We start from the raw sequence: 18,326 nt of genomic DNA, 5'->3' as shown, positions 1-18,326 counted from the left end.
GTTCCGGGGGGGGGGGGGTGGCCTCGGAGCCATCGCGGGTCCCTCGCTTTCAGGGACTCGCATCGGAGTGGTCCAGTACAGCCACGACGGGACCTTCGAGGCCATCAAGCTGGACGACGAGCGCATCGGCAGCCTGAGCCAGTTCAAGGAGGAGGTGAAGAAGCTCGAGTGGATCGCGGGGGGCACGTGGACGCCGTCCGCCCTCAACTACACCTACAACGAGCTCATCAAGGGCAGCCGGCGCAAGAAGACGCGCGTGTTCGCCGTGGTCATCACGGACGGCCGGCACGACCCCCGCGACAACGAGCAGTCGCTGAAGGCGCTCTGCGACAAGGTGGAGAACGTGGTGGTGACGGCCATCGGCATCGGCGACATGTTCAACGAGCAGCACGAGAGCGAGAGCCTGACGTCCATCGCCTGCAACCAGAGGGGCCGAGTGCGCAACATGACGCTCTTCTCCGACCTGGTGGCCGAGAAGTTCATCGACGAGATGGAGGAATTCCTCTGCCCAGGTCGGCGCCTCGGCGTCCCCGTGTGGAAAGGGAGGCCGCGGGGGGAGCCGGCGCGAGCCGCTTCTCACCCGGCCTCTCTCCTCTTCTCTTCCAGACCCGCAGATTGTCTGCCCCGACCTTCCCTGCCAAACAGGTAACGGCAGGGGGGCCCCTCGGCCCGCCCGCACCCCCTCCGCCCCCGCCTCTGCCTCTCCCACGCTCCCCCGGGAAGGGAGGGGATTCGCGGGGCCCCGGGATGCCTCGTCTCCCCCCGTGAGAGTGCCCGAGCAGGCTGCCTCCCCTGGCCTGGGACGGCCTCGGCCGTGGCCTGGGACACTGGGCCGGACAGCCTCCCCGGACGGGCCTCCCTGCCTCCCTCCCTTCTCTGCATTCCCTCTCTAACCCACGAGCCCTTTCTATCTGCCTGGCCCTGGGCATCGGCCTCTCGGGGTGCTCCCCCTGGGGAGGGGGTTCCGCTCTCTCAGCTCTGGCCTTCTGGGGGCTTTCTTGGGGCTCTCTCTGCCCGCCGACGACATGCAGCTGGACTCCAGCTGCCCAGAATGGGTCTCGAAGCGTATTGCCTCGTGGCAACCCGAGCCATCGGGAAGCTTTGGGGGGCCCAGCCCACCACCACCACCACCACCCCTCCCCCGAGCACGGGGAAAGGAGGCTGAGGAACACCCACTAGAGAGGAGGAAGCAGGACCTGCTTCTCTCTTGGTCCCTCCGTATGTGTGTTGGGAGAGGTGAGGCGGGGGGAGGGGGGAGACTCCCTGTGTGGAGGCACCTTCCCTCAGGACGGATCGCATCCCACCTGCCACCCTGAGCCTCTAAGTGTGCCCCCTCTTAGATAAGGAACCCCACACCCTGCACGCAGCAGCTGAGCCAGTGGTGTGGCCCGCTGTGCACCCCACATGCAGCGGCTGCTGGCTGGCTCTTCCTGAGCCCAGGAGTGCCAGCCCTGCCACCCCTCTAGGAGGGTCCGGCCTGGCCCATCCGCCGGGCCAAGGGTTTGGTCGGGGATCCCCAAAGAGACACCTCAAAGTCGAGGCTGGCTCCAGCCCTTCCTGCAGCATTTGGGACATGGCCTCACCCGTGCCGCTGTGCTTGAGGAAGTTTTCAGAGGATGGTGGGGGCTGGCGCCCGGGGCAGAGGAGGCCACAGACAGGAGTTCAGGGGCCGTTTTTGGGCCTCGATGGGCTCCCACATAGGGCCCCGCTAAGGCCAAATGAAAGAGGAGGGCTCCAAAAAGCTAGAACCTCGGGCAGAGATTTGGCGGTGCGGCGACAGCTTCCCCCACGGCCCCCCGGGAAAGGCGAGCCAGGCCCCTCCATGGTGCCTTTCCAGCCTAGCAGCACCAGACCCGCTTGTCTGCCTTTGCTGGCCCAGACGTGCAGCCCCGGGGCAGGACTGCGGGAGGGGGGACCCCCATGTGTCCTGGGCAAAGCCCTCAAAGCGGGCCGCCCTCTTAAAGCCAATAGCAACGTCAGCAGAGCCTCAGCTCCTCTGGCGGGGCCTTGGTTCTCGTGTCTCTGCTCCTCGGAGGAGGCAGCCTCTCCTAGGCAGTTCGGCTTCTCCCAGGAGCCCTCCCTGGGCTGACGTGGAGTCGGACTCTCTCAGCCCCCTCCCCAAATTGAGGCAGACTCCACGCCTCCAGAAGGAGGTCCCTGGCGGCCTTCAGGAAGGTCCAGGGAATGCATGCCAGGCTGTGATGCCTCAGACTCCACCGAGGGGCCAGCCAGGCATCTGAGAGGTTCTCGGGGACACTGAAAGACCCGGCCCCCTGTGCTGGGCTGCTTTGGCGATAGGGCATCTGGCGGCGACGGGCTAACCCTGCTGACCGCTGCCCACGGGCTGGGTGCCTGCGATCGGTCCTCCGGCAGTGGGCACGGATTTGCACTCCTCTCCTGACTCCCCCTCAATGGCATAACTAATGGCATGCGTCTGCGAGATGGCTGGCCCCACGAGGGCCTGCTCAGCCTCCACAGGGTCCTGGGAAGAAGGTTTGCCCCCTTCGTCCTCCTCCTCCTCACCCGCCTGGGACAGTCAACCTAAAGTGGGGCCCTTTGGTGCCGCCCGCCTCGTGCTTTCCCGCATGGCATGGCAAGAATCGGGCAGCCCCCGCCAGGGGCCAAAGCAGCCGAGAGCAGCCGGCTCAGCCCACTGGCCACGGCCTGCCCCTCCCGTGGCGCTTCTCCCAGGGGTGACGTGCCGCTTCGCAGCTTCCCAGGCGCAAGTCTGCTCCCAGAGCAGCAGCTCCTACAGGCGCTGCTTCTGAGGCCGCCTTTAGTCCGCTTCTCCTGCCCTCCTTGGGATGACAAGGAGCCAAAAGGGAAGAAGGAACGGCCCCTCCGCTGCCCCCAGACCCCAAACAGAGGGAGCGCCCGTTAACTTAAGATAATCTCCTTCTTCATTTTTAACTGAAAAGTCAACCAGCTTTTCACACTTTAAAATTAAAATTGGCTCTCGAGCCTTCGAGGTAGCCGCAGAGTCGAAAATCCCCCCCCCACCCCCCACCCCAGGCGGCCTTGTGCCATCCGCAGGCCGGAGCTTTGGAGCTCTGCGGCCCCTCTCCAAGCTCACCCGGATCTCCTTAGACCAGGCGCTCTCCGGGGCCTCCTTCACGAAGGCCGTCCCTGCGGCCCAAGACTCGGAGAGGGCCGGCCTCCCGTGGGCGCGTCCCCTCCCGCCAGTGAAGCTCCCAGAAATAAGCCATCCGTGTCGGTCTGACGAGGGGCTGAGAGCCAAACGGGCCAAAAGGATGTTGGGAGGCTCTCCTTTGAGCAGCTGCCCCGAGTGCCCTAACCCGGCCGCCTCACTAACCGTGCGCATGGCTGGTGTCAGGAGCTGCATGCGGAAGTGCCCTCCCGGCTCCGGCCCTGACTATGGCCCTGGGCCCGTCCCTTCCCCAGGCCGAGCCTCGGTCCCCGTGCCTGTGAGAGGAGGAGGTGGCTCTGAGAATCCCCGAGGGGTCCGCTGGCTTCCCTCGGCCTTCCCAAAGAGCCGCCTCTGCGTCCCACCGTCCGCCAGAGCAGAAGCAGTGGGCGCCCCGGGAGCCCCGCCAGGAGCAGAGTGGCCTAAAATCTCCTTTTGACACTCACTTGCAGATGGGGAGCCGCCTAGCGGCGAAATCCCAGTTACTTTCCTCCGCACAGAAGAGGGGCCCGACATAGCTTTCCCCAGGACCATCCCCCTGATCGAACAGTTGCTAAACTCCACGAGGCACACCCAGGACCCCGCGGCGTACTCCAAGCTGGTGGCGGTCTTGGTCTATACCGCCGAGCGAGCCAAGTTTGCCACTGGAGACGAGCGGCAGGACTGGATGGACTTGTTCATTGACACCTTTAAGATGGTGCACAGGGATATTGTGGGCGACCCGGAGACCGTGCTGGCGCTCTGCTGAAGCGTCCAACTCGGAGCCTCTAGCGCGCCGCTGTCCGTCGTCGGGCGATGCCGTGTACGCCACAGCCAGTTATCTCATCCCTCCACCCATCCCTCACCATGATGTGGCGGGCACGAGGCGGGCATGAGTTCTGTATTGGGAAATCTGTTCTGCCCGCGCTTCCGAACGAGCCTGGAGGAGGGAGGAGATAACGAGTCTTGGCCGTACGTTGCATCGTGATGATCTGCCCCTTTGTCTAGATTCTCTGGGGACCAAAGGGTTATTACGTAGGCAGGAAGCATCTCTAAATGGCGTGGACAAAACTCCCCAGCGACATCGCGAAATAAGCTTCTGTTTGCACCGTGAACGAGGGACTGGCTGGAAGGCCAGCTCCGGCCGGACGCGCCGTGCCGCTCTGACGCGGGATAGCATTTCCTCAATAAACCGGGGCCAGGGAGCCCCTTCCTGCGCCGCAAGCTTCAGAGTTCAGCATTCACACCAGGGCTCCTTTTCTCAAATGCCAACCCCCTTGGGTGGATAAGGAGTGAGGTCCCCATCTGGCTGCTCCGTCCAACGGGTGTCTGGCAACTTGGAGAGAGCCTAGCTATGGCTGGCATTTCTCACCCTTCACCCAGATGCCAGTCAGCATGTCTGTTGGACTGTGGGCGTAGCCTGGATCTTAGGTGACGAGACCTCTGACCGCTGCCGTGGCCCAGCATGGCTGTTGTGACCAGGAAATGCCAAAGTCCTCTGCTTTGGCCGTGATTTTGTGGGCACTCCTTGGTGCTCAGACTAGAGTAGCAGCAACAAAGACGAGGACTCACTTTCCAGTGCTGAGCATTCCTCCTGGAGCCTCACTGGCCCACTTTGGTAGATATTCAGGCAAGTCTGGTTCCTTCTGGAAGACAGTAGGTGTCGCTGTGGTTCGGGTTCAGCCTTGTTGCCTGTCTTTGTAGCGGTTGTCCACCTGGCTTTCATTGTGGCTGTCTGAATCGTTGTGTTGAGCTTTTTGCAATTTTGCTTTCTTGGTGCCATCCTTGAATCTTGGGTAACCTGCTTCCTCTAAGGGGCGGGTCCCTGAGAAGCCACTGGAGCCTTGGCCACCCCCATCAACGGGAGCCCCCCTCGGCTGATGGTGACCACAACCTTGTCACCCCGATGGTCGGTCTTCATGACCCGCTGTGGCTCCCCAAAAGGCACCACCCGGTGGTGAGGCTCCTCTCACCTTAGACAGAAAGTCCTTGGGCAAAACATGAATGGTCCCTAGTGGGATGGGCTCCATTGGCTCTAATGCTGGCCCTGTATTCAAGGCTGAGTGGGCTTGCCAGAGCCTGAGCTCCACTGAGACAGGCTCCAAGAAGCCCGGATCCTCTCCAAGCTGGGATGAGGCTTCCACAAAGAGCTTCCCGGTGAACCTCTCTGAGGTGGAAGGAGCCCCCAATCCAATCGGCGCCTGCCTGAGATTCCTTTCCATAATGTCCCCGACGAGCGGGCCTCCAGCCCTCACTGGAAGAGCACCGGGGAGAAGGAGCCCCTCCCCCGGGGGGCGGCTCCTTCCATTTGGGGAAGCTCTCCGAGCAGCCTCCATCTGCCTCGTGGCAGCCACGGCAGCCCTGTGGGGCCGAGCAGAACGAGGCTCGTCCCCCCTTCAGAGGCTTGGGGTCTGCTGTCCCACTTGCCAAGGCTTCTCTTCTCCAAGCCCAGCATCCTCATTCCCTTCACGGTGCATGTTCTCAAGGCTTGTCAGTTGTTGTAAGAAATGAAGCTTCAGAGCAGTATTACCCTGGGGAGGAGGAGGTCAGGGCATCCGGAGAGGGGCGCTCCCTCGAGGGGCTCGCCTTCACGCCTCCTCTGCCTCCGTGTGCCTTTGTATGTGAACTTCTTTGTCTTGTGTATGTTCCGTGTACATTAACATGTTTGCAGAAATTGCTGATCAAGGTTTCTGTGTCTCTCTCTTGTGTGAAGCTGTGTCTTCGCCCCGTGTGTGTCGTGGGGTCAGGGCTCCCTGAAAGACAATGATGGGGGCGGCTGGGTGGCTCAGTGGAGGGAGAGCCAGGTCTAGAGAGGAGAGGTCCTGGGTTCCAATCTGGCCTCAGACACTTCCCAGCTGGGTGACCCTGGGCAAGTCACCTAACCCCCAGTGGCCAGACCAGACTGCTCTTCTGCCTTGGGACCAATCCACAGTACTGATTCTAAGATGGAAGGGGAGGCTTAAAAAAAGAAAAAGAAAATGCTGAAGTGGGGGGGGGTCGCTTGTTCAGCCCTGCCCCAGGGCCAGGGGGATCTCATGGCCGCGGGAGGGAGGGTCAGAGGACTGGGATGTCTGAAGCCGCTCCTCCACCCGGGGCTGAAAACGGCTCCGGCTCTTGGGCAGACTGACCCGCCAGGGCTGCAGAGCAGGGCATGAACTGTTCAACGGGAGCCGAGCTGATCCCGCACAGAACTCAGCCCAAGGAGGCAAAGACCCTGAAAGCCCGGACCGTGGGCCACGCCACGGTACCTCGGCCGTGACCAAAGCTGCTCCGATTCACAGGATTCCCTTGAGGTCATTGAGGGCCTCAGAGGACCCAGCGAGGCTGGCAGAGGAGGAAATCGGTTAGAGAGGCAGGTGATGCCCGCGGGCACCCAGCTGCTTACAAGCAGGCCGTGGGGATCGCAGGTCTTGGGCCGCCAAACCCCTCAGTCTTCCCACCAGCCCGACGCCCGAGGCTTAGGGTTCTTGACAGGCCGGTGCTAGGCGAGTCTGGCCGCGGCCCCTCTAATTCTGTCACACCTGAGCTCCCGGCGAGATGGAGTCCCTCCATTGTCCAGTTGGGCAGCCTCCGAGGGAACATCTCTAAGCCCTCGTGCTTCCGAGGCCTCCTCAGAGGCCCAGGCAAGGGAAGGGACTGCCTTAAGCTCCGACAGGTCTGTCGGTCATTCGGCTGGAGGCCAGGCAGGGGTTTCTCCATGTTAAATCGGGGCTCGTCTTCCGTATCACACGGGCAATGCCAATAGCCACAATGCAGCAAACAAGGCCATTTCCCACGTGCAAAGACCTTCATCCTCTCACTGCCCCAGGCTACCTGCCCCCCTGCCTGGGCACAGGGGGTTCTCACGGGGAGCTACAACTTTAAAAGGGGGGATTCACCCCAGAATGGGAGAGAACTAAAGAAAAGACAAGAAAACGAACACGGATGTGCTCCATTGAACCCGACGGCTCTCCTGTCTGCCTGGGCACATTTCTCTGGTGCCAGGAAGGATGCGAGCCGCCCTCTTTGTGATCAGGTTAAAATGAGGAGTAGAGGCAGCCTGAAGGGGAAAGGGAACCCGAGGGCAGTGCGGGGCTGGACGGAATGGGGACGATGGCTTTCCTGGGCGATTAAGAGGGGGCCGCTGGGGGCATGCGACGAGTTGGCACTTTCCTGTGTCTTCTTTCCTCCCAGGCCGTTGCCCTAAGCCTGACTCCAGCCAGGCAATGGGGTCGCCAAAGCTCACGGGCATCTCCCCATCTATGTCTGGGCGATGGCTCAGAGCTTTCTAGGATTCCTTCTATTGCTTGGTGTCCTCCAAAGCGTGTCTTAGCTTTATTTTATCCCCAGGACTTTGTCTTTGCGCATAGTAGGTGCTTGCTAAATCCTGGCTGGCTTGAGGCAAATCGGCTGCCAGGTTGTAGCAGGAACAGAGACGGGCATCTGGGAATTGGGCTGATGGACTGGAAATATGCAGAGGGCCTCTTCTGGCCTGCTGGCATGTTCAAGGCTTTGTTGTTTGCCCAGGGCTAGGCTAAAAGGAACCACTGGGGAAAGGGTGGGCCTATTTGGGGTGGAAAGTCTTATCTGGACCTGACGTGGAAACTCCTTTTGCTGCTGCCCACTGGCAGTCTATCAGAAAACTCATCTCAGGGAGCTGCCTTGGGACTGAGGCTCACACAGCGGTTACACGTCAGGGACAGGACTTGAACTCAAGTCTTCCTGAACCCCAGCCCTCTGTCCGCCGTGGGGTGTTGCCTCTCCGTGGCGGGTGTCTCCTAAAAAGACGCGTCACGTTTGCAGAAAAGCGCTTCAGGGTGTTCGTGGTGATGTCTGTGGATTCAGAGACGGGCCACGTGCTTTAGCGCCGGATGTCCGGCCCGCTTGTCTCGCGTAGTCCTGCCGAGAGGCTGATTAAGTCCGCAGGACTCCTAAGCGGAGGAAAGGGGGAGGGGAGGGCTTGGCGCCATGAGCGGCGCTTGGGGTCTCCTGGCCGCCGTTTCTGGGCCTGGCTCGTGCCCCGGCCGGGGGCGGTGCCCACCGGACTAGACCTTCCACACTCCTTTGTCCTCTCCCCCCCGCCCAGGGCCGGCGGCCCTTCCTTCCCGCCCGTCACCGAGTCTTTCCTTTCCTTCCCAGAGCTGTACGTAGCCCAGTGCACCCAGCGGCCCGTCGACATCGTCTTCCTGCTGGACGGCTCCGAGCGCATCGGGGAGCGCAACTTCCACAAGGCCCAGCGCTTCGTGGAGGACGTGGCCCAGAGGCTGACCCTGGCCCGGCGGCACAACGACCCCCTGAACGCGCGAGTGGCCCTCCTGCAGTACGGCAACGAGCGCGAGCAGGAGGTCATCTTCCCGCTCACCTCCAACCTGACGGTGATCCACAACGCGCTGAGCAGCGCCCGCTACCTCAACTCCTTCTCCCACGTGGGCACCGGCATCATCCACGCCATCAACAACATCGTCATGGACCAGCAGGCGGGCGCCCGCCGCAACGCCGAGCTCTCCTTCGTCTTCATCACGGACGGCATCACGGGGGAGGCCAGCCTCAACGAGTCCCTCCACTCCATGCGGAAGCAGGACGTCGTGCCCACCGTGCTGGCCCTGGGCGGCGACGTGGACATGGAGCTCCTCCTGAAGATCAGCCTCGGAGATCGGGCCGCCATCTTCCAGGAGAAGGACTACGACAGCCTCTCCCAGCCCGGCTTCTTCGACAGGTTCATCAGATGGATCTGCTAGCCGTCACCCGAGGGCGCAGCTCCCGAGGGCTCCCCTCCGCCTGCCCCTGTCCCGACCCGAGACGGATCCTCACAGCCCCCTGAGACGCGGCCCTTCTCCTCCCCCCCCTCCCAGCCGGCGGCTTGGCTCGCTGGGGCTCCCGCCAGGCCAGCGAGAAGCGCATCTGCATTTTCCAGGATGACCGCGGAGCGGCAGATGGTCCTAAACCCCCAATGGTGCTAATAGAGATCAAGAACGCAGCAGGACGCGGAGCCACAGCCAGAGCTTTGCAGCACTTCTCCAAGCCCCGAGGAGCACCCGCTCCTCCTGCGTGTGAGGGGAGTGCCCGCGGGGTGCCCGGAGATCCAGGCTCGGGGGCGTTCCCAGAGGAGAGGCCTCAGCCTCCCCCCGAGACGAGCCCCAACTGGCATCACAACACACCGGAGGGCTTCCCCTCCCTCATTCCCGCACCGGTCCAATGATCGGCCTTCTCACCCCGACTCCCCGAGGTGGATTCTCCTGCCCCGAAAATCGGGCGTTCCTGTTCCCCCAGATAGAGGCAGATGCAGGGCTTCCGGGATCGAGAACATTGTGGACAGACACAAATCAGAGCGGCACTGACCAGAGCCCGTGGGGAACCCGAGCACCCCCCACCCAGCAGAAAGCTTCTCCTCGAACGCCACAGTCATCTTCCGACCTCCCCACACTGGGAGACCCTGCGAGGGCTNGAGACTTTAAATCTCTGCCTATCTGCTTTATCTATTTCAAGGGATTATTAATCACCTCTATGGGAATAAGTCCCTGGAGTTATTCATTTTAATCTAACACATGTTTCCAGTTGTCTTAACCCCTTATTCCCTGCCTCCCACCCCCAGCACTGGGCTCCTGGTTATTCCTTCATATGACACTTAGGTCCCCAACGCTCTGCCTTCCTCACCTTCACCGCTTAGCTTCCTAAGTCAACACATGGCCTCCTTCAAGACTCAGTTCAAATCCCAGCTTCTACAAGAAGGATTTCCCACTCCAGCTAGCTAGTGCACTCTCTCTGGTCTCTGCATCTTGTTTGTTCGTAGTTATTGGTCTGTTGTCTCCCCCATTAGGCTGGGAGCTCCTTGAGGGCAGGGACTGTCTTTGTATCGGTCCCCAGGGCTTAGCCCAGTGCCTGGCACAGTAGGGGCTTAATCAATGCTGTCTGGCTGACTGTCCCCCTGACTCTGGGTGTCAGCTCCATGCCCCAGCCCACCCCCACAGACACAGACACAGACAGACATGCACACACACATGCACACCATGTCACACACAGCCCAGGACACGGGGATTTGAGGAGACTCACTTTTTCAGGCAAAGCTTCATATTCTCCTGCTCGGATTGCCGGAAGGGTTCTCCTCTGCTCCTGCTGAGCTGCTTCTCCATACAAATAAACTGTGAAGAGAGACGGAAGGAACAGGCCAGTGGTCAGACTAACAGGACACCACTAGAGGACCACAGGGGACATCGCTAGGGGCCAGGTAGGACATACAGCCTAAGGGAGCACCACCAGACTGGGGATCCCCTCTCTCTGGGAAGGAGCAGGACTCAATCCCATTCCTTTTGCATCTGCTCAAATCCACAAGAGATGTTGGGACCGTCATTTAAGATGAGAACACTGAGGCCCAGAGAGGGGTGGCTCGGTTCAGAAGAGGGTTCTCCCCTCCCCCCGCTGGTTGTCAGCATCGTCAGGACCAAAACCCTAGTCTCCAGGAGCCCAGGCCCGGGCTCTTTCTGTGACTCCACACAAGTTTAAGAGGAAGAAAAAGAAAGATTGCTCTGTGGCCCACATCCCTCGTCAAACAGGGCTCGGTGCATTTGAGTTGCTGTGGGGAACATCAACGGTGAGATTCCGTGTGCGCTCCAGAGGGCCTTCCCTCCGCCCTGCATGAACTGATTCCAGGGGTGGGGAGGAAGGAAAACAGACCAATCTACACAGTTCTTAGCCAAATGTAAATCAAGAGTCCCAAGTACTTGTACTGGCCGAGTCTGCACCAGGAGACCCGAGGATGGAGCAGGTGCCCGACTCCCCCAAAAGAAACTCTGGACCAGGAATGTGGACAAAGGCCGGCTCTGCCATACCTAGTCACCGAAATCTGTCTCTGTTCTGAAGGAGGATGCCATGGCGAGAGTGGGCCTGGGGCTGAAGGGGAAATAACTCCCGAAATAATGTGAATATTCTTGATGGTTGTTGTTGGTAATGGTAAGATACCAAGGTTTGGTTGGTTCCTTGGTAACCCACAGAGGAGGGCTTGGCCCAGGGACCAATGCACTAAGACTAACAGACAGAGTTCAAAACAGGCCAGGAATTATTTTAAAGCACGATTTGATGGAGGGGGGGATTCTAAGGGGTCTAGCTAGTTTCCCACCTCTATGACCCCTGCATCAGGGTTTCTTGGTTTTTCTTCCAAGCTCCCTAGGTCTTACATTGTCTAAATTTCCCTGGGCTATCTAACTACCTGATACTTAATCCTCCCAAATGACTTTGGTAAGAGATACAGCTCTTCAGATTAAGCCCTTTATGGTAGGGTTAGGCCTCAGATGGCTTCAGGCCTTCCCACCAGAGACAGGTTACTGGCTTGCCAATCACAAATCTTCAGAGTTGACAGATCCTTCCAGATTGCAGGAACACTGATGATATCAAGTCAATGAGAGGTTTTTCTAGCCAGGAACAGCAGAGATCAAGGCTTTCGGCTCCAGTGGATAGGAAACCAAATCCTCCTCTTCAGAGAGATGGAGAGGAAGGAGAAGCTCCAGACCATCCCAGAAACAGGAAGTTTAAGAGTCCCCCTGTAACTGCTGGTGTCCACCTGTATCTGTTCCCCATGTTCCAGAATTCACACAACCAGTTCCACAGCCTGTGGTCAGGTCCGGCACCCTTCTCTCTTTGCAAAATCCTCTCTGTTACCTGCTGCAAACCATTTCCATTCTTCCCTCATTACACTCCCAACGTCCAAACAAAAGGCAAGCTTCATATTTGCATGTTAAAACACCCTCCAGTCAAGGGGCAACAGGCTTCCCCTCTCCTGCCCCGGCTCACCTGGCACCCTGAGCTCCTCGGACAGTCGCTGGCCAAAGAGCCGGGCACACCAAACGCACTCGTCCATGGTCACGTTCTTCACAGGGATGAAGGGGCAGACATCGAGGGCGCCCATTCGGGGATGTTCACCTACAAGAGGATGGAGGATGGGTGGGGAGAAGAGGGCAGGGGATGGTGGGGACTACGGTAGGAAAGAAAGCTTGAGTCACAGAACCCCAGAGCTGAAGGGTCGGTTGACCCACCTCGTGGTGAGGAGAAGGTCAGGCCCCAGGTTGGCTGATGCCAAGCCCCATGCTCTTCCCCCTCAAGGGCTCTGGGTTTGAATCTTGCTTTAGCAGTTAGAGTGACTTCCTTCTCTGGGCCTCAGTTCCCTTATGTGTCAAATGGGCAGGAAGACTTTGAGGGTCCCGCCAGCTCTAAATCTCCCATGATCTTTCTGAGCATCGGTTGCTCAGCTATAAAATGGGGTGATAACCCTTGAGCTGCTTGTCTAGCCTAGTCGTTGTGAGGGGAGGGCTTGGCAAAGCTTATTCTAGTTTTTATCAGAGCGTCTCTCTCGACATCTGGAGCTCTACTTTCCCACTCGATGGTCTACAGACTATTATGCAGGGCAGAACAAGCCATGAACCCCGGAGGATCTGTGAATCCCCTCCTATGGCCCAGGACCCACCAGCCAGGCAGCTCGCCTTCTAAGGTAGCAGAGGCACAGAATGGAAGGGAGCACTCGGGGCCAGCAGGGGTCTAGGACATTCAGGAGGGCTCAGGCTCCAGGTCTCTCTCCACCCACCCCCCCATTCCCTGCCCCTCGGGCCAAGGCCAAGGTGAGCTCTGGAGGCTACCCTTAGGGGAAGTCTCCATCCCCTCCTCACAGAGCTTCCCTGGAGGCCCAGAGTTAGTACAAAAGACAACATGTGAGGACTTTGGAATCTTGTTATCTGCTGCCACAAGGCCACCCCCTGCCTCCCTCCCTCCCGGGGAGCTTCTGCAAAGATAACTGATTAAGCAAACCCTGTTGGCTCTGCCTGGCAAAGGGAGCTGGTGGCCATTGGTCCTCCCGTCCCCCGCCTTCCCCACACCTCTGGCCTCCGCCCTGACTACAGCGTCCAAGTTTAGCTGCAAAGCTGGTGGCCAAATGTGCCAAAGCGAGGCCTGGCTACTCAGATGCCCACGTTCCTGCCCTCCCGATGCCCCCAGACCACCCCCCAGGATCACAGATCTGGGACTGGAAGACCTTGGGCCAGTCCCTCCTCCCCTCTGGGTCCTACTTTCCGTACGTCTAAGGTACAGAATGGGCTCTGGGGCAGGAAAGACTTCAGAGGTTCACAACCCAAATCCCAGCCAGACCGGAGGAAGCCAAGGCCCCCAGGGGGCAAACCTGTCTTTGCCAGGGTCACACGGCCCATACGTGGAGGAGGAGGAGGCTGGAGGCCGGGGCCTCAGACTTCAGGGTCCGAGGTCTGGCTTGAGCCAAATCTAAGCTTGTTCGAGTGTCGCTGAGTCAGCGGCGGATCCCTGCCCCTTTGGGGGTCGGGCTGCCCCCTCTGAGCCAGGCCCCTGCTGGGTGAAGCCTCTGGGTTTGAGGGCGATTATCATGTCTGTTAGAGCTGGGAAGGCCTAGCACGGGCTGCCGATGGGGGTCCGACTCCAGGCCTCACGCCCCGACCACTGCCCCCCGCGTCGAGGGCCTGAGCCCAGAGCCCGGGACGTCCGGCTCCCCAGAGGCCTCTCACCCTTGTGTTTGCTCATGTCCAGGAGCCGGAAGGCCACGCGAGCGGCCTTCAGGGCCCCCTCCACCACGGCGTCTGGGGGGCCCACAAACGTGTACACCGTCCGGTTGGTAGAAGGGCCCGCGTCGACGTCCAGGAGGACGCAGCCCGCGGTCTGGGAGATGGCCTGGGCGATCGCATCGATGACCTGCGACACACGTGGGGAAGATCACTGGAGCCTCCCGGGCCTCCGTCCCCCCCACGGCCCCCCCGGCTCCTCCGGCCCTTCCAGGCTTGCCCTGCTGTGCCAGGCCTGGCCCCGTCTCCCACTGACCCGCCAGAGACAGAGGCCCCCCGACACCTCTCGGGGCTGCCCGGTCCCGACTGCGTCTCAGAGGCGAGGACGCCGAGGCCCCCACGGTGCCAACCTCGCCTGGCCCCACCAGCCTACGCTTCCGAGCGGGGCCCCCGGCACACGCCCGCCGCGGCTTCCCTTCCAGAAGGCCGAGGCCAAGGAGCCGCGCTGCCTAGCCCAGCACAAGAGGGCACGCGCTGGAGTCCAGCGGCCGTCCCGGCCAGCCAGAAGGTTGGGGGAGGGGCCCTCCCGAGCCCGCCGGACCTCACCTCTCGGTTGTTCCCCTCAGAGAAGTTGGGGACACACTCCACCAGCCGAGACATCCCGGGGCGCCTCTCGTCTGCCCTCGACGAGCAGAGTCCAGCCGCCCGCCGCCCGCCGCCCGCAGCACGAGCTTTCCCCAGAGGTGGGCAGGAGCCGTTACGCCGGACCTGCTAAACTTTAGCCATCCTTGTGGCTTCTCATTAACTCTCTTTCCTTGTTCAAACAAGCAAAAGATATGGGGGAGGGAAGAGCGGAGAGAGAGGCCAGGGCAGGCCCAGCTCCCCCTCGTCGGCCTCTTGTGGAGCCCACTGTGGGCGGAGCCAGAGACGCCCCCGAAGGACCCGCTCCCTGGCTCCCGTGAGGCGCCAGATCCCGGGGGGGCGGCCAACGTGGCAGCCGCTCCCGTCCCCGAGCCACGCAGCGGCAAGAGGTCCAACGGGCTGGCAAAGCGCCGAGGCCTTTCCCACGAGCCCGGCAGGAGGGCATTGAAGGACTCGCCTGGTAGCGGGAGTCCAAGGCTCCCAGCTCTCTTCACGTCCTCCTGAGGCCCGGCTCTCGGGGAAGAACAGACCAGAGACAAACCCCAGGGCTGGCAGGCCTGGGTCCAGGCCAGGAATCCGGGAGGGCACCGGCCCTCTGGGCATCCTCACTCAAGTCCCTTCAGCTCGCTGAGAGGGAGCTCGTGCCCTGGGCTCGTCTAATGGTTCGGTTTTTGTGTAATAATAATATTTCTACAGCACTTGAAGGCTTGTGAAGGCCTTTGTAGAAAAGGCCTCACTTCAACGGGTGTATTACAGATGAGGAAACTGAGGCTGGGAAAAGGCTGACTTGCCAGGAGCTCACCAGGCAGCGAGCAGCTGCGGAAGGCCTTGACCTCTCATTCTGACTCCGAGGCCCGCAATCTCTCCACTGCGGGGTCGGGACACTCACTGAAGGACCACAAGCAAACCTTGACGCCCCTTCTCCTAACCTACCCAGGCAGGTCGTCGTTGCCATCTCTAGCTGTGCCCGTCCTGAAGGGCTCGGTGCTGCTGTGGGCATCCCCCTCCCGCTGCCAGGACGGGAGGGAGAACGGCGGGGTCTGCAGCGGGGCCGAGGCACGGCCAGAGCACGGCCAGGGGCTCAGGGAGCCACCGGTCCAGCACGTGGCCTCCCCGGAGAAGCGGCAGCACCTTCTTAGAGTCTGGGCTTCGCTCAAGGTCCAGCCAGAGGGCCCCCTCCTGCATGCCTCCCCCCACCCCATCCCCACCCGCCTCAGTCGCCTTATTTCCTTATCTGTGTCCAAGCTGAATGGTGAATGGGGGGATGGGGGGGTGGATGGACAGATGGAGGGACGGATGGAGGGAAAAGCATCTAAGAAACTCTCCAAGCTGAGCACTGTGGATGCAAATAGCAAAAGGCAGCTCCTGCTGGCAAGGAGTCACACCTGAATGGAGGGAGACGGAAACTCCTAGAGGAGGCCAGAGACAAGGCCCAGAAGGCCTCTGGGAGGCATGTAGGGGTCCCTGGTGCCCGGCAGCAGCTCCCGCCAAGCTCAGAGTGGGCACGGCGGCCCCCGGCATGGAGCGGGAGCTCCTCGAAGGGAGAGGCCGCCGCCAGCCTTTGATTTGGTCTCTCCAGGGCCTAGCCCGGGGCCCGGCACCCGCTTGTTGGACGGAGCCCTAAAAGCAAGTGCCCCAAGAGCCCGGGGCCTCCCTCAGCGTGCATCCCGCTGGCCTCCTCGCCCGTCTGGAGAAACAATGAAGGGAAGCACACAAGGGCTGACACACTTAACACAAACACTTCTATTGTACAAAAATTTAGTATCTGAGTATTGGGTTTTCCATCAGCAATGGGAGTCCCTCATGGCCTCATCACCAGGCAAACAGGGGCTTGCTGTCTTCTTTGGAGAGCTCACACAGACAGTTCAAGAGCAGCAAGGAGTCCCCGAGGAACTTGGGGGGCACAATGTCGATCACCAGCTTGCGCAGGGCCGCCGGGTTGTTGTGGAGGGGGTTGGAGCGAAGGTCAGGTCTCTGCTTCAGGATGCCGTAGGTGTTGATCAAGAATTCGCTGAACACCGGGTGGACCTCCCTGTTGTAGCCAAGTTTCTCCAGACGGGTGGTGAGCGTCAGGTAGCGATGAGTTAGGTCTCGCAGCTTCTTCTCGTCCACGGAGCCATCCAAAGATTTTATGGAAGTCTGCAACGAACCGAGAGCGAGGCCTTGGGGAGGGAAGGGGACGGCCGGGGGCAGCGGCCGGCCCCAGGAGGGGCGCCCCGTTCTTTCAGAGGAGGAAAGCGAGGCCCGCCGTCACCCAGGTAGGAAGCGTCCCCGGCAGGCCTGGACTCCGGGCCTTCCGATTCCACGCCAACACTGCCGCTCGCCCTGCCTTTCCCTGTAGCTTCTCTGGCCCGGGGCCGAGCTGCCCTTTCTCTGCCCAGCGCCCCTGAGAGCTCCCGGCCTCTCGGCTCGTCTCCTAGCTTGTCCCAGCCTCTCTCCGCCCGAGGCCAGAGCAGGGCCTCGCTCCCGGCACCCAAAAAGCCCAATTCCCACCCAAAGGCCGAGGACCGCCTCGCCTCTGCTGTCCCAGGCTGGCCGCCGAGAGGATGCACGGGTCCCGGGCCAGAACGCGGGGAGGGAGGCGCAGTGCTCATACCTGTTTGATCTTCTCAGGGATATTGGACACAGTGAACCCATAAAGCCTTGTCACTCCTGGGAAGACATATGCCAGGATCCGTCTGTCCAGCTGAAAGGCGATCTCCCCCACGATCCTCCCGTCCTTCTCAGCGCCCGTAAAGCTCTGTATTTCTGGGGGGGGGCAGGAGGAGAAGGGAAAAGGCAGCTCAGAGAGCAGCCAGCCCCAGGCTACTCGTAAGGAATTGTCTGAAAACATCAGCGCGTCCTGGAAACGGAAGTGTCTGAACCTCGGGACTAGACCCCAAGTGCAACGGGAACTTGGGGGTTTCTCTCATTCGCCCCTGAATGGGGCCAGGGGCTGTGATTCCCTGGTGTAACCTCCAGTCATGTGGGTTGGCACCATTTTCAAGAGCTCACACACAGCTTAGGTGACTTGGCCAGGGACACTCAGCCGGGGAATGTCAGTGGCAGGACTTGGACCCAAGGCTTCCTGTCTTCAAAGCCAGCCTTTTCGCACACTCTGCTCTGCTGCACAAACTCACTGTCTCTTCTGTAGACAAATGGACCCTGGGGGGTTCCTGGGGGAATTGGCACCCAGCGCCCTACACTGATGGCAAGACATCGAAAGTAAATGCAAAAAGAAATCGGGGTGTTCAGCCTCGCATCTCCCCATCCATTTATCCTCCTTTTCAGCTGGGAAAGGAACTGGATGGAGAGGCAAGGCCCTACGAGGGGACGTTCTGGGAAACTGAGGCCACTCCTCCCATGAACAAGAATCCCTGCATGAGACCCTGACCAGCAGCCTACGAGGAGGGGAAACCCCATTGTGCCTTGGGGCAGCAGCTCAGCGTTTGGAAGGTCGCCTCAGTCTGCCCCTTCGTCATCTTCCCATCGCTCTGTGTCCTGTGGCCAAACAAACTAGCCTAAACCCTCGTCCTCAAAGCAGGGCCGCCTTCTGATGAATACAGCAGGCGCCACCTGCCCGCTCAAGGGTCCCCTTCTCCAGGCTCAACAGCCCCACTACTGGCAACTGTCCCTCAAATGGCACGACCCTGAGAGCTCGTGATCACAATAGCCCAGAAGCGGTCTGAGAGAGGGCCAAGTACAAAGGAACGACCGTCTCTGGTTCCAGAGACAGAGAGACACACAGGAAGATGGAGGGGGGTGAAGAGACAGAGACCCAGAGACAGAGAGAGACAGAGAGGAAGAGAGGGAGAGAAAAAGGGAGGAGGATAGGGAGAGAAGAGGAAGAAGGGGGGAAAGGAGAGATACACAGAAAGAGAGGAGAGGAAAGACAGACAAAGGGCAAGGGGGAGAAAGAGAGAAGGAGGGAGGGAGGAGTACATAGAGGGAAGGTTAGAGAGAGGAAGGGAGAAGTATACAGATACATAGATAAATACATAGATGCAGGGAGAGAGATCAAGTATTTAACCATGTACTATTTGCCAGACAGTGTGCTAAGCAGCAGGAGAAAAATGTGAGCCCTAGACTTGGAT

At 60.4% G+C, this 18,326-nt stretch overlaps 3 protein-coding genes across 4 annotated transcripts in view; 1 reads left to right on the top strand and 2 right to left on the bottom strand.

Annotated features, from left to right (window-relative positions):
• Nucleotides 1-9,541, top strand: part of COL6A2 (collagen type VI alpha 2 chain) — a 26,629-nt gene extending 17,088 nt beyond the window's left edge. The window contains exons 15-17 of the mRNA XM_044675705.1: nt 54-512; nt 607-645; nt 8,243-9,541. Of these exons, the coding sequence (XP_044531640.1) occupies nt 54-512; nt 607-645; nt 8,243-8,841 (1,097 nt within the window). The 3' untranslated portion in view covers nt 8,842-9,541. The remainder of the gene's footprint in view (nt 1-53; nt 513-606; nt 646-8,242) is intronic.
• On the bottom strand, nt 9,070-14,349 carry FTCD (formimidoyltransferase cyclodeaminase). Its single transcript, XM_044675704.1, has 5 exons — nt 14,218-14,349; nt 13,618-13,801; nt 11,888-12,016; nt 10,154-10,242; nt 9,070-9,147 (listed from the first exon to the last, which is right to left on the bottom strand). The coding sequence occupies exons 1-5, from the start codon at nt 14,269-14,271 to the stop codon at nt 9,070-9,072; spliced, it is 534 nt and encodes a 177-aa protein (XP_044531639.1). The 5' UTR covers nt 14,272-14,349.
• Nucleotides 14,350-16,051: 1,702 nt separating this feature from the next.
• Nucleotides 16,052-18,326, bottom strand: part of SPATC1L (spermatogenesis and centriole associated 1 like) — an 18,415-nt gene continuing 16,140 nt past the window's right edge. For both annotated transcript variants that reach the window (XM_044673400.1, XM_044673401.1), the window contains 2 exons: nt 16,850-17,001; nt 16,052-16,392 (listed from right to left, as the gene is read on the bottom strand). In XM_044673400.1, the coding sequence (XP_044529335.1) occupies nt 16,066-16,392; nt 16,850-17,001 (479 nt within the window). In that variant the 3' untranslated portion in view covers nt 16,052-16,065. The remainder of the gene's footprint in view (nt 16,393-16,849; nt 17,002-18,326) is intronic.

Source organism: Gracilinanus agilis, chromosome 4 (genome assembly GCF_016433145.1).
Source record: "Gracilinanus agilis isolate LMUSP501 chromosome 4, AgileGrace, whole genome shotgun sequence".
Lineage (NCBI taxonomy): Eukaryota > Metazoa > Chordata > Mammalia > Didelphimorphia > Didelphidae > Gracilinanus > Gracilinanus agilis.
This window is presented reverse-complemented; position numbering and strand designations above follow the sequence as displayed.